The 14,812-nt window shown below is 40.2% G+C and overlaps 1 protein-coding gene across 24 annotated transcripts in view; it reads left to right on the plus strand.

Moving 5' to 3' along the window:
• The window catches only part of CNTN4 (contactin 4), a 657,650-nt gene that overhangs the window by 511,938 nt on the left and 130,900 nt on the right, over nt 1-14,812 (plus strand). For all 24 annotated transcript variants that reach the window (XM_065550819.1, XM_065550814.1, XM_042849912.2 and 21 more), the window contains one exon: nt 11,266-11,469. In XM_065550819.1, the coding sequence (XP_065406891.1) occupies nt 11,266-11,469 (204 nt within the window). The remainder of the gene's footprint in view (nt 1-11,265; nt 11,470-14,812) is intronic.

Here is a 14,812-nt window from a genome sequence, read left to right on the forward strand (position 1 = left end):
CGTTCATTTGTTTTCAGCATTGTAAAATAATTTGTATTATTTGTATGAGGCGCCATCTCTAACTGAAGGGTGGGCGGAGTGGTTTGCTAATCTGATTGGTGAAGAGGCTGTGCAGTCGTGACAGGTGCCGGAGACAGTTATTCAGGTTGGAAGCCTTTTTCTGTCTGTCATACCATGGCTTTAATCTAAGACACTTTAAGGAGCGAGAAATACATTAATTGACATTCCCCCTAGGGCTGGCTCTAGGTTTTTTGCCGCCCCAAGCAAAACAAATTTTGGCTGCCTCCCGTCCCAGCCCTGTGCTCCTTGCCGCACCCCCCGCCGCCGCAGCCCTGGGCTCTCCCCCCCCACCGCACCCTCCTTCCGCCGCAGCCCTGGGTCACTGGTAACTCGCTCCCAGGGCAGGTCATTCAGCAGGAATTTTAGATGTGCACAGAACACAGACAGGATTGGTTCCCATATGGTTACAGAACTGCAGTAAAGTGGAACAATTTTCAGCTTGTGTGATTGGAGGATATCTGGATGCATATTATAAGACTGTCCTACATAAATGAGGAAAAGTTGAGGTGCCTTTATTATTCTTTTGTTCCACTCTTTCTTTCTATGGGGAATTTGCCAATGCAATATCACTGTCTTCCTTTTAAACAAACAAACAAAAAGGCAATGGCTGTTGAAAATAGCAGTTCCAGTCCTAATAACTGGGAAGCATTTCTTGCTCAATTTTATCCTACTTTTTCTATAGCAAGTTACAGTGGATCAGTATATTTGATTTGGGAGAAATGAAGTAGCAGCCGCCCAAACTGAGCTTGAGCACTCCTGCATTTTGAGGTGTTCAAATCTGGAAGGCAGGTGCTGGGGGGTGGAGGGACGGGGGGGGCCTGTGGCTCCGCAGGGGAGCACGGTAGCATGTATGCAGCAGTGTGTCTGGCGCTGCGCGAAGCCAGACACACTGGTCTGAGTGGCACGGTAAGGGGGCTGGGGGGTTGGAGAAGGGGTAGGGGGTTCCGGCGGGGCAGTCAAGGGACAGGGAGCAGGGGGGGTTGGATGGGGCGGAGGTTCAGGGGGGCAGTCAGGGGCAGGGAGAAGGGGGGTTAGATGGGTCAGGAGTTCGGGGGGGCAGTCGGGGGACAGGCAGCAGTTGGTTCTCAGCTCCCAGGCTGGATCCCTGCCGCCCCTGCAAATGGGCTGCCCCAAGCACGTGCTTGCTTTGCTAGTGCCTAGAGCCACCCCTGATTCCCCCCACCCCTCAATTTGAGCACATACTCACTGTTGCAGCAGCTTGGAGACTTAGCCTATTTTCCAAAGAGTAAAGATATTTTTGTGTACAATGAAGACAGCCAAAAGAATTGTCTCTTTCTGCAGAATTCACCAGGGAGAGATTACACATTTTGCAGACTAATGTAGTGAACTCTGTTACAATGGTATGCCTGACAGTGCGATCAGTGTCCAGACGCTGTGTGGATGGGAGCATTAGAAATGCATAGATAAGATACATGGAGATAGAGCTTTTGGGTGTTGCCATAATATGAATATTTCATAACAATCTCTGAGCTTAATTGAAGTCCCTAGTGGGGTAAAAAGTCTTTTTGGGGTGGGTTTTTTTGTTTTGTTTAATGTTTTTAATTATAAGTTTGATTTATTTCAGGAGTTTTTGCTTGTTTGTTTGCCATACTAGCAATAATAATAAAGTAGATGTTTTCCATTTAAAGTTCATAGCTAGAGCCATATACTATCTGAAGAGGAGAATAAATAAAGATACTTCATACTGAGGCCTGACCCCTGTTGAAATTAATGGGAGTTCTTCATTGACTCCACTGGTAGCTGGATTAGGCCTTCCCATACCACCCTCATTCCAGGGTTAAAGATAGTTTTTAAAAGGTGGTTAAGGTATAAATATCCCCATTCTGCCAATGATAAACTAATCACAAATAGTCTGAATGATTTTCCCAAGATCATACAGTGAATTTGTGGCATACATATCTTTTAAGATCTGTATACATTCTTTGTCTATACGAGATTTTACAGCAAATGTTGCAAAGTCTGTAATTAAAAGGGAGTCACAATTTTTACCCACTTGCTGAGGATGAAATATTAGAGGAACTATTAATGATCTGATATATCTTTGTAACTTTCAGTAAAGCCTGTAAAATCTAACATTGCATATTACAGCACACTGTTTGTATTAAAAATTATAAACATTTCCCATTTTGTTGTTAATACTCATTTACATTTTTTACTCTTCCATTTAGCTTTATGGTAAATGAAATCTTGATGTTTTAATAGCTTTTTCCATAATCATTATATAGACCTTTTAAATTTGCTCAGTGACAGGACCTCTCTTTATGGAAAATGTATATTTTGTCTAAAAGCAATACCAAAAAGGAAGCTGTTAATGTATGAGACATGAAATGTGCATTTTGTATTCACTAAGAGGAAAAAAAAGGTTAAAACTACATGGGAACCTGAGAGAACATTATTTTGGCAAATCATCTGTCTAATTAAAATAGTAATTCAAAGCATAAGTCCTATTCAGCTTTCAGTAACATTTTTGACAACTTTGTAAAAGTTATTATTTGAGAACATTTTGCAATTAACATTAACTTCCTTTAAGTCTGTATCTTTTCCTAAAGTAGAAAGTATGCTGCAGTGTTGTCCTGGGGATGTACTGGGGATTACGCTCTGTTTCATATAGATTCTCATCAATTAATTAGAAATGTAATGAAATGTGATTCTCATCAGCTAAATGCAAATCTGCCAGGGGTCTGTGCCATGCCACATATTCTGGGTCATGCCACATAACAGGGAGTAATGGAGATGTGAAAGGGGAAGGATATATACAAAAATGGGGTGACACCTTTTTAACTGTTCAAGGTCTATATATTCAGATGTGCTCTAACCAAAAATTGCCAAGCACTACATGTGGGAAAGTGCAATGCAAAGAATACATTTCCCAAATGCTCTTTGGAAATATTGTGGGCCAAATTTTGCTCCCGTTCACACCAAAGTAAATACAGAGTGGACACTGAACACCATAGAGATAATCCATATTTCATGGTGTAACTGAGAACCACTTTGGCAGAGCTGGGCAAAAATTTTTGGACCCATAGTTTATTCTCTAAAAGTTAAGTTTCGGTCAACCCAAAACTATGTGTGAATTTGACCCAGGTGAGCGCGTAATATCATTTATTGGACCAACTTCTATTGCTGAGAGACAAGCTTTTGAGCCACACAGAGCTCTTCTTCGGATCTCGGAAAGGAACGCCTAGTCTCACAGCAAAATGCAAGGTGGAACAAATTGTTTAGCAGAAGTAGTTAGTTCAGATTGTAAGGGACCATTCAAGATAAAATGGCCTGTTAACACCTCTGCAGTCAAAGGACAAAAAGAGGGGGTTAATGGTAATAAGCCATAAATCCAGTGTCTCTGTTCAGTCCAGCTGATCTTTGGTGTCTAGCAGAGTAATGAATTTAAGCTCCAAAAAGATTGTCTTTTGAAAGTGTTGTGCATGTTTCCTTTGAGGATGAAGACTGATAGGTCAGATATAGAGTGACCCACTTAGTTTCGGTTGGAAAAAAGGTTTTCAGGGTCAGTTTCAGAAATGAGAGATAGACAGTGTGTCTATGTGTCCATTCCTCTCCTCCCCCATAACCTTTAGCCCAGTGGTTAGGGCACTTGCCTGGGATGTCATGTGGGAGCCCTAGGTTTGAATCCCCATCCTAGAGCAGGGTTGAACTCAGATCTTCTCCTTCCTGGTGAACATCCTAACCAATGGGCTACATTCTCTCCTATTGAAGCTGTTCTACTTTGTATTCATACTTATATATTCGTTAGGCCAGAGAGAGAAAGTAAGAACAACTCTATAGCCTGGTGATTCAGCTCTTCTCTCTGCCTGATTCATAAGTAGGGATTTGCTATAGAATGTGGTAAAATCATATTTCTAGTATGACTGAAAGTAATTCTCAGTTTGGGCAGAGGTTTGAATTTCTTGAGAGGAGTGTGGAGTCTGAGGTATTCCTCAGGTAGATCATGCTTGATTATGTGCCTGCCTTTCAGGAGAACTGAATACTATGGAGAAGTGCATTATGATATTCATGGGAATAGTTCTTGTCAGAGTAAAGAGAGTCCATGGTTGCTTCCCTAGTAGCACTTCCTTGAACCAAATTCAGAAAATAATTGGGTGACTCCATCCCTAAGCTCTCGTGCACAATGACAGGACCCAAGTATCAGAGGGGTAGCCGTGTTAGTCTGTATCCACAAAAACAACAAGCAGTGCAGTGGAAACTGAAAGACTAACAGATTTATTTAAGGTGCCACCGGACTCTTCATTGTTTTAATGACAGGACCATTTGTCCACTGGCATCCCAGGCACCTTGCACCTATAGATAACAAGAATATCAAATAGAGGATATATATACACATATAGAGGCACTGGACTGGGACTCAGAAGACCTTGGTTCAGTTCCTGGCTCTGCCACTGCTTTGCAGGTGACCTTGGGCAAGTCAGGTCCTTATGCCTCAGTTTCCCCCTCTGCAAAATGGGATAAATAATAATGACCATCTTTGTAAAGCATCTTGAGATCTACTGACAAAGAGCACTCTATAAGAGCAAGCCATTATTATTTATTTATTATTTGCATGTACAGAAGGTTTTTGTTGTCCAAGGTATTATGAATGTCCTAGGAAAGTAACTAGTCTTGGCTACAATGCATATATTTTCAGGTAATCCAGCGCAGCTGGCTTCTGAAATCTGGAGTCATGGATTTACGGTTATTTAGTCAATCTAGCGTGCAACAAGATGCAAGACATTTAAGAGAGTATGAGGAATGTCAAATTACATATTCACAAGTCATATGGTTATAATTCAAGGATTACATTTAAAGAGGAAATTGGCCAATCTCAGTTCTTAGAGAGATATAACAAGAGTCACTGAGAACCAGGCCAGTGACCAAGAGAACCTTTGCCAGCTCGAAGAGCACTACAGTTCTTCCGCTTACACCTTGGAAAAAGCATCAGGTGTTCACAGTAACGTGCAAGCTCTATAAAAGAGCCAGAATGGGATAATCTCTTTTTCATCAGATTTAGCTGTCAGAGAATGAAGACTGAGCACACCTGCAGTAAAACTGTTCTCTCAGATACAAATGTTCCTAAAGAAACAGCACTTTCTACTTATATTATAAAACCTCTGTGAGTTGAATGAGATGATACTAGTAGGAAACTAAGCGTGCATCTGAATGTAAGGTACTCTAGAGTAGCCAGACAGGAAGTAATGACACAGATGATAAATCAAATAGAAGGCACAGATATCTCAGTATGAGAGAGCAAGTGGATGCTGCTAGCAGAAAGAAGACACAAGGGGCAGACAGAGTGATGAGGCTACTGATTCCTTCTGTCCTCCTCCATTGCCTATTGCTGGGCTAAAAGATGCCATTTTTCTCTGTGTCTGTATGATGCTTTATACATCTTTCTACATCTCTACACCTCCATCTCCCGTCATTCCACAGTCAGGCCATGTCTAGTGATACTGTTTCTGGTGCAGAGTGATTGCCTTCGTCTGCTTGTGGCTGTAGATTCTCTAGTGGCAACTTGTGTGAGAGGGGTTTCAGCAAAAAGAGGAGCTTTGACTGCAGGCCTATAACAGGCCAGAAGAGACAGTATCTGGGACAAGATATTTAAAAATGAGTGTCTTCAATTAGGTTCCAAAATCTTTATTTAAGTAGCTTAAATAAGTGGTCAGTTTACAAAAGTGTTAAGTGAAGTCGATGGGAGTTATTGGATGTTCTAAACTTCGGAAAATCAGGCCATTTATTTAGTCATCTAGGAATGAACTCAAGAGCCTAAAACTTTTTGTTTTTAACTCCTGGCTGAGATTTGGTAATGGGTTCTTTTTGTTTGTTTCTTATAGTATATAATATGGATTTGTGACCAATATACTCGATTCTGAAATGCAGACATAGTTCAAGCTGTTGTGGAGCGAAATTGTCACGCTCAGGCATGTAGTGGGGGAAAATCTATGAAGATGATGAAAGAATTTAAATAAAGGGTTCCTATCTTTTAATATTGCACCTGAGTAGAAGCCAAGAATGTTCACAGGGCTGTGAACTAGAATAAAGATTGATGTCCCTTAGATCAGGGGTTGTCAAACTGGGGGTCGGGACCCCTCAAGGGGTCAAAAGGTTATTACATGGGGGACCGCGAGCTGTCAGCCTCCACCCCAAATCGCGCTTTGCTTCCAGCATTTATAATGGTGTTAAATATATTTTAAAAGTGTTTTTAATCTATAAGGGGGGTCGCACTCAGAGGCTAGCTATGTGAAAAGGATCACCAGTTCAAAAGTTTGAGAACCACTGCCTTAGATGGATGTGTTTGAAATGTATATTCCACCTGTAGCATGCAGTCTATCACATTCCAGTGCTGATCACTAATCCGTAACATAAAATTAAATATATTAATACTAATAATGTTAACATGTTCTCTGTTATCGCTGTGTGCCCAAGCTTTCCCTAAAAGCTTATGGTATTTCCCGTTGTTGGTGAATTTTGATGGCTAACTAAATAAAGTACATTCTTAGGTACTACTGTGTGGTACATTTCCCTGTCATATGTTTATATGACTTCCATTTCTGTGACTATATGTCTCAGCACTTCTCTTCCACCATTTATTTTAGCCAGAGTGAGACCAAGCTTCTCTCAACAACCTAATGTGTCCCCCACCTTTCGCTTCACCAGTCTTTACCTGTGCTTGAATTTACCAAGGGCTCCCTTGAATTCTGAGGGATATTATAGAGTTTTAACATGCTGTTCCATATCTGTATTATCTTAGCTTCATTGCTCCAGAGCCTTAGAGCAGATCCTAGTATCTTCTGACCTTGTGCACAAAGAGGTTCATTCTTGGACAAAAGGAAATCTGCTTTCCTTCGCTTGGTGTGCGATAAGCTTACTGCTATGGCACTGAGCATCCCAAGTACGTACAGAAGCACTAACCGCAGTGGTATACACTACATGTGTGTATATATAAGGAAAAGTTCTTAACATGGACAGTATAGTAAAAAAAGTTTCTTCTTTAACGTCCTGAATCCAGTGAATTTTAAAAAGTTGTGGAAGCCTGTGATCATGCGTTAAAAGTTCAGAAATAGCCGTTTTCCTCTGTCCAGTCTTGAAAACCCTGCCAAAGTGTGAATTTGCCAGCAGTCTTTTAGATTTTTTTGACACACCTTTATCTCTTTTGGAAATGCATGCAGTCAAAGCACCTCCCCACGTGGAAAGTGCATCTCCCTAGGGGGAAAAAGGTACGTTATGTATAAAGGGCCAGCTCCTCGGCTGGTAGCAGTCAACTGAAAACCAATCAAGCTTCACAGTTTTTCACCAGTTGCAAATCTGGGTCAAAATGTGTAAAATAGTGCACCACATGTAAGAGACTTAGTTTGATGTATTTTAAAAAGGCAAATAAAACATTTTATGCAGTGTAGTAAAACATTGTCTGTTAGCCAAAATTACATAAGAACCCAAGTTAGAAAACAGAACATCATGTTAAGTCCTCAAAGTATACCTGATATAGTCTGTGTACAACCTTTACATTGTAAGGCACCTTGTTATAACCCACTTAAGTGTTTCAATCACCCACCAGAATCACCAAATGCTATCTCGTTCTGTATTTTAAGTGTCTGTTTACTCAGATGTTACAAATTGCCTATGGGACAGGAACTGTCTGTCACTTCCAGAGCAATTAGTATGTGAAACCTTATCAAAAGAAATCTGTCAAGTTTGAAAAGACATAAATATTGCACTGGGATCTCTAAGGAAATCAAATTGAGTATGGTACAGTATGTGCTTATGTATTGCTACACAAGGAAATGTACTTAAGGCTTCTCCAGTCTGCTTTATTTCCCATCCTTTTTATTATATCACTTGATTCAAACTCACTGTAATTCTACAATAATAAAAAGTCCCCAGTTATTTTAGAACAAAAAAAATTAGAACTCTTAATAGTATCACCCAGTTATTTTAAATACTACACAGCACAGCTGATGTGGTAATGCTGTCTCATGCCTTATAGCTACAGCACTTATTAGTCATATAGCTGTAGTGCTGTGCAGTGTAACTGTATTAGAATCAGAATAAGGCAGAGATACTAAATCATTAGATCTTTATTAGGGCTGAGATTTTCAAAAGTGGCTAGTGATTTGGGGTTCCTCTTTTTGTTTTTTGAGGGTGGGGAAGGGAAACCCAACTTGAGACAAGTTAAAGGAACCTGATTTTCAGAAAGTTCTGAGCATCCATTCTCTGAAAATTTGTCCACTTTAAATTGCCTCAAGATGGTCTCCCAATAATTGAAGTACTCAAAATCACTAGTTGGTTTTTAAATCAGTCTTCCCCATTGCATATAACAGCCACACAGCCTTCTTCACCCTTGCAATCTACTTGCCCAGGGTTTCTAAACTGACACTGAATTAGAGTCAAACAAATTGTGGAGTACGTTATTAATTGACTGTGCTGTAGTTACTACATAACATTTTTGTCTTAGGCTTTTCCTTATTTTGCTGGGGGGGACCAAGCTCTGTGGAGATTCACTCAGAGCTAAAAGCTGCTCTTTGCATTCTAAAGCAGAAATGTTTGTCTATTGTTGGATGTTTCTGGGGGAAATAAGTTAATTGTTCACCAAGAGTAAATTTAAAAAAAATCTAAATACTTGCAGAAAATAATAAGCCTGCTGAGAAGTGCTACCTTGTTTACTCAAAGTATCCTCTTGACATCAGCATGGGGTTACTTATAATTAGATGCACATGTGTAAATACAATGATTAGATATTCCCACATAAACATAATTATATCTTCCAAGAAGTTGAAGCAGACATTTTATAATCCTGTCATTAAATAAATAAATAAATAAATAAAATGAAAAACACAACAATCTGCATACCCCCTCCTATGTGTGTAAACACTGGAACATTAGGACAGACTGTATTTCCTAAAGTACATAACAGTACTTGAGGTCAATTACAATTATGGCTCATTAGAGTGTTAAACTAGGAATATGCTGTTTACTATAATTAATGTTCCCTTTACAAAGCAACAGTGATCTTTCCTTACTGTAATTTCTCAAACATTTTCTGTGTTTGGGTATTAGTCTTAGACAAATATAATGGGGTTATATTACATTAACCTAACTTATAAACTCTGCAATCAGAGTATGCAGTATGTCTCTCACTGTTTTTTTCCTTTTGCAAATAACTTCCAAAGGCATGTTATAAATTAAAGTATTATCTAAATAGTCACATTGAAGATTATAGCTACTTAATTTAGTGTATTAAAAAATTCCAAAGTATAAAACCATACAGTTCACAAGAACAGAGTAAGGCAGATCCCACCATAATTTATCTTGAAAGGAAAGAAGAAATAAAGTTAAGAGTATTCTTCATGACTCAGGAAAAATGAGATTGTCATGGGGTGGTCCCCTGTGAGTCCTTTCAGGCCACAGACCACAACTTCTCCAGGTCTCCTTCACCACCACCTTTATTTATTGTATTCTTCCAGCAGGCCACAGCATATAGTGTTGTTCACATATATTTACAGTTCATAGCCAGCTTCCCCACTTGCTTCTAGCAAAGGGAACAGTACTACTAGCAACAGTCAGTCCTGTCTACTTCTGCCTTCCTTCAGGCTCCCAACTCTCCCTACTTCCCTTCCTTCCTGTCTGCTTATATGGGCCCAGTTGTTGGGGCTGCTTCTACCCACTTAGCCACTCAGCTGTATCCCCATTCAGTTAATTATCCTCTTCCGTCAACTGCCTGGCTTTCAATCAGAACTCAGTTAGTATAAACAGATGGGGATTTGAGTGACAGAGTGCTGAGTTAGCTCCTGTGTCAGCACACCCTGTTACAGGTTCTTGGTGACAAAGGCATAACAATTGTTCCACACTTTGTTTCTGTGTGATAAAGCTTCCTGACCTGTCAAACCATTAAGTCTGAATTCTCTGCGATACGGTGGCTGATAAATTCAAATAAATGGATGTGGATCCAAATGAGTTATGTGCACATCCAAACGTAGTCACCCACAATTTTGATGTGCAGTTTTGGAAGCGAAGATGTAGAATTTGCTTGAGAAAGCTGGTCCACTGTCCACTGGTCCTCAACAGTTCTGAAAGGTGAACTACAAAGTAAGTTTCCCTGCCAAAGACAATGGTTCATTTCATTTGCATAATGGTGGAAGGCCTGATCCTGCTAAATGATCAGTGCAGAAAGACATTTGTGGGGCCTTGACTTGGGAATGCTACATGAGCATAAAAGTCAGCCAGCACGGTAACTTTGCAAGATTGTGACCAAATGTTATGGCAGCAGCTGCATTATTCCCTGTTATACTTTGTGTCTAAAGTTTTCAACACTTGCAAGAGAAAAATAGAAGCGTGGACATAGGTCAGTATAGGAGGAAAATATATTCAGTTTTAACCAGTTTCTTTTTAAATGTGTTAACATGTAAATTTTTAAGACTACATACATGTTTTATTGTAGGTACAGGATATCATAGTTAATAATTTGTAAAAAAAAAAAAAAAAATCAGATGGCTTTATACCAAGCTGACATTTTTGGTGAAATTGTTTAAAAAACTGAACCTTTGGGTATAAATCAAAGAATTCCCACAAAAATCAGCATTGTAATGGATGTAAAAGTCCACTAAACAAGACCAACATTATCTATACCCAAATGTGACAGGTTTTCTTACTATTTTTACCAAAATTAACGAATAGTCCAGAAGAAGAAGCAAGGTACTGAGAACCGTCTATTTTATAAGTTACTCTCTATCTGCATTTCTGCTTCTTTACAGAGCCCTCCTAGTTTATGCAAGGCTGCTTCTTGAGTCATCTTTGCCATAAATAGCTCCAGTGCCTGCCTGTGCTACAGCTCATCACTTTTCTAAGCCATGTGAAATTGGCATGATTCTTGACAGTTTCAGAATATCATTAGTGAAATTCTCGTTAATTTCATTTTGTTCTGGTTTGGAAAAGTTGAGGGGCCACAGAGGCATTGGAGCTAGAAGCTGTCTGTCTGAAGACTCAGAAAGACAGCATGGCACCCGTACACATATGGAAGATTATATCCATAATTGTACAAACAAGAATTTTTCGTTTCATTATGAGTTAGTGTCCCCATACTGTAAGTATAAGAGACAAGGAGAAATTCATTTTCAGAGTTTCAGTTCTGCCCTGGGATGGAACCATATTTTAAATTTTAAAAAGCATTATGTTAATAATACTAATAATACCTTTTACTTTTAGAACTGACTTATGCATGGATCTTCAATGAATACCCATCATTTGTGCACCAGGATAATCGTCGCTTTGTTTCTCAAGAGACTGGGAATTTGTACATAGCAAAGGTGGAAACATCGGATGTGGGCAACTATACATGCGTGGTGACAAACACTGTAACAAATAATAAAGTGCTGGGCCCCCCAACTCCTTTGATACTGAGGAATGATGGTAAGATATCTGGTTTGATTTTTTTTTTTTTTGTGAAGCAATCATTGCGCAAATATTAAGAAATGGACTGAATTTTTATTCAGAGTAAAGATAAATAAATAGTCTCAACTTTTGAAAGATCCACTGAGGATCTGAAGAATACACAGACTCAGTCTGCAGTTCTATGTCATAGAAATCAGTATTTTTTAAAGCTGTAGTTGTGAAAGATACTTTGTCACAGGAAGATGCCACAATAGCACGGAATGGTTGTAAAATAAAATACAAACTTGGAGACACTTGACCAAGGACAGGGAAGAAAACAGATTTTAGTGGATATGCTGCAGTTTTGCTCATTTTATACAGCCCCCAAATGATCACAGAAATACTTTGCAGCTATTAGCTTAGATAACAGTTCCCAGTAGAATGAATTCTATTTTTAGTAGTCAGAGGAGTGGTACAAGAAGGGGAAAAGAAGTAAAGGTTTCTAATTTTATACCGCAAATCGATCTGTATCACATTAAGTTTTTGAGTAGAAACATAAATCATATTTTCATGATTGCTTGCAGTGTTTAAATGAGGCTTTAGGAAGTCAGTGGAATAATGGATAGCAGAATTTGGCCCTTAAATCCAGTACAGGTTATCCAGTGCATGAAAGAAAAAGATGAAAGCTAAAAGCTGTCAAGTCTTCCATTAGCATCTGCTCCATATGAGAAATACACATAGCCTGTATGTTATTTAAGATCTTCAGTAACAATACTTTACACAAATCATACTATGCTCTGCTTCCGCTGACTTTAGCGGAAGTAAGATTGGGCCCTGTATATGCTGCTGTTCTTGAAATGGAGCATAATGTGATGATGCTTACTAGTGGTATTCACTGTGAAGCGTATCGCCAAGGGCTTTACCTTAGCAAATCGTTCCTCTGCACACTCACACTATCATATTTACAGGGTCCAATTGCCTTCCTGAAGTATTTCACACAAACATACTCCAACTCCTTTGAAGTTTACTCTAGAGTTTATTATGGACTTGAAATTTTAATTGAACTGCTAAGGAGCCCGGGAAAACATTGCATTAAACAGGAAAGGTGCTCTAATGTCCATTTAGCAAAATATGGTCAGATTTCCCCAGGCTCAAAAATTAGTATATTTAAGATGTGCTACATTTGTATTTTGAAACTAAGCTTGTCACTAACATTGTGGGCAACATCTAAAATCATTTCCAACTTAGTTTCTAATACAACAGTTAGTGATGCAATAAAATCTGGACTTAACATGTTAAGATGCATCAAATGAAAAAACACAGCACATTTCAGAAATATAAAGAGCACAAATGAATGAATTGGAAACCACAGAATAGCCACATTGTATTTAAACTGGCAAATATGTCTTGCTTGTCTTTTGGATTTATGCCGACATGTCCGGTACATCTTAATATATGACATATTATTCTCATTAGACCGCTGTATCATTAAATTAGCAGACTAAGAGGCCAATTCATCAACAATTAATGTCCCAGTTACATCTAATTTCAATTAGAATGGGAAAATTTCACAATGTACCTCTCCCACTTAACTTAAAATATACTAAACTGTTATTAATCTAGCTACTGTAGAGTACATATTATTAAACATGGAACCATGTTGCAGAATTCCTGTCTAAGGTGAGGTAGAATAGGAAGCCTCCCCTCCTTTCCCCCCCCCCAAAAAAAATATAGGCTAGACTAGGGATGCTCTCCACCTGTAGAAGACCTGAGGTTGAGATCCTTTCCACCACTTTGGCTCCTTTATGCTTTATAGCATAAAGGGGGCCTTAAAAATCCCAGTTCTGCCTAGGGAGGATTCCCCCGGCACAGGCATTATGGAGGACAGCCGTAAGACTGGTGTAGGGTGTGTGTCAGGAGCTGAGGCTGGGAGAGTGTGTCTGGGGTGGGGCTACACAGGACACATTACAGTAGAGACTCCAGGTAGCAGTGCATTCCCCCCTACTCTGGATCTTAGTCCCAGTCACCTTGTCCAGCCATTCCCAGCCTCCCTTTCTCCCTCCAGCTCCTAGTCCAATCTCAGTGTTTCTCCCCAAGCCAACTGGCTCCCAGTACTGCTCATTTCTATCACCGGCTCCCAATGGGAGCTGCTGGAAGCGGCGCGGGCCGAGGGACTTACTGTCCGCCGCTTCCAGCAGCTCCCATTGTCCTGCAGCGGTGAACCGCAGCCAGTGGGAGCTGCGATCGGCCGGACCTGCGGACGGGGCAGGTAAACAAACCGGCCCGGCCCGCCAGGGGCTTTCCCTACACAAGCGGAGACCCCAGTTTGAGAAACACTGCTCTACTTGCTTGTAGAAACCTTCCATTGGAATCCTTGCAGACTCTTCCTCCTCCTCTGCTGAAATCACTCAGTTAGTTAGTCAGCTAACCAATTAACCAACCACTCAGTTAAGTATATAAATTTTTAAAAAACCTGTTACAAGAAAAATGCAAAACTGAGAATAGCAAAATAAATGACTCTTTCCCCATTATCACATTTATATAAAAGAAAAGTTGGTGAATCATACTAGTTGAGACAATTTACCGTATATACTTGTTCATAAGCCGAATATTTTTGGTAAAAAAGTGACGCATCAAAGAGCCGGGGGTCAGCTTATAAATGGGTCTACACCAAAATGTGATGATTTAAAACTCTATGGAATCATTGAATTGAATATCTAATACATTGTTGTTTTGTTTACCTGGAGCGTCTGCAGGTATGGAGCCCCTCCGCTCCCTGTGGCCGCGGTTCGCCACTTCCCGCAGCTCCCATTGGCTGGGAATGGTGAACCGCAGCCACAGTGAGCTGAGGGGCTCCATGCCTGCAGACGCGCCAAGTAAACAAAACGTCTCAACCCGCCAGCGGCTTACCCTGACGGGCCGGGAGCCAAAGTTTTCCAGCCCCTGAAATATAGGGTCGGATTATGGAAGGGTCATACAGTTTTTGCTATTTTTACCTGTCGATTTTGGGGGGTGGGCTTATAAACGAACGGGCGAATGAATGAGTAGATACGGTAACTAAAAGAGTTTGACTAAAATTAAACATTCAAAGTATGCAATTAAAACAAAAGAAATTAGTTTTCCCTCCCAATTTCCTCTTTTTATAATGAACACTGCCAGGGCTTCCCTGTTGGAAGGTTAACAATAGCACTGACATTCTGCAAAATGCTTCAGCCTGCTTTCTGCGCCTGTGGCTCAACTTCTCACCGCCCACACCGTGCTCATGTGGCCTTTTGCACAGCAGCTGTCTTAATTGCCTGCCCTCCTGGAGTCTGACTCCAGCAACAGGGAACTTCTTGAGCATGCCCAAAACTACCACACCCAATTCCAGGAACTTCTGGAT

The sequence above is a fragment of the Chrysemys picta genome, chromosome 7 (assembly GCF_011386835.1).
Source record: "Chrysemys picta bellii isolate R12L10 chromosome 7, ASM1138683v2, whole genome shotgun sequence".
Classification (NCBI taxonomy): Eukaryota; Metazoa; Chordata; order Testudines; family Emydidae; genus Chrysemys; species Chrysemys picta.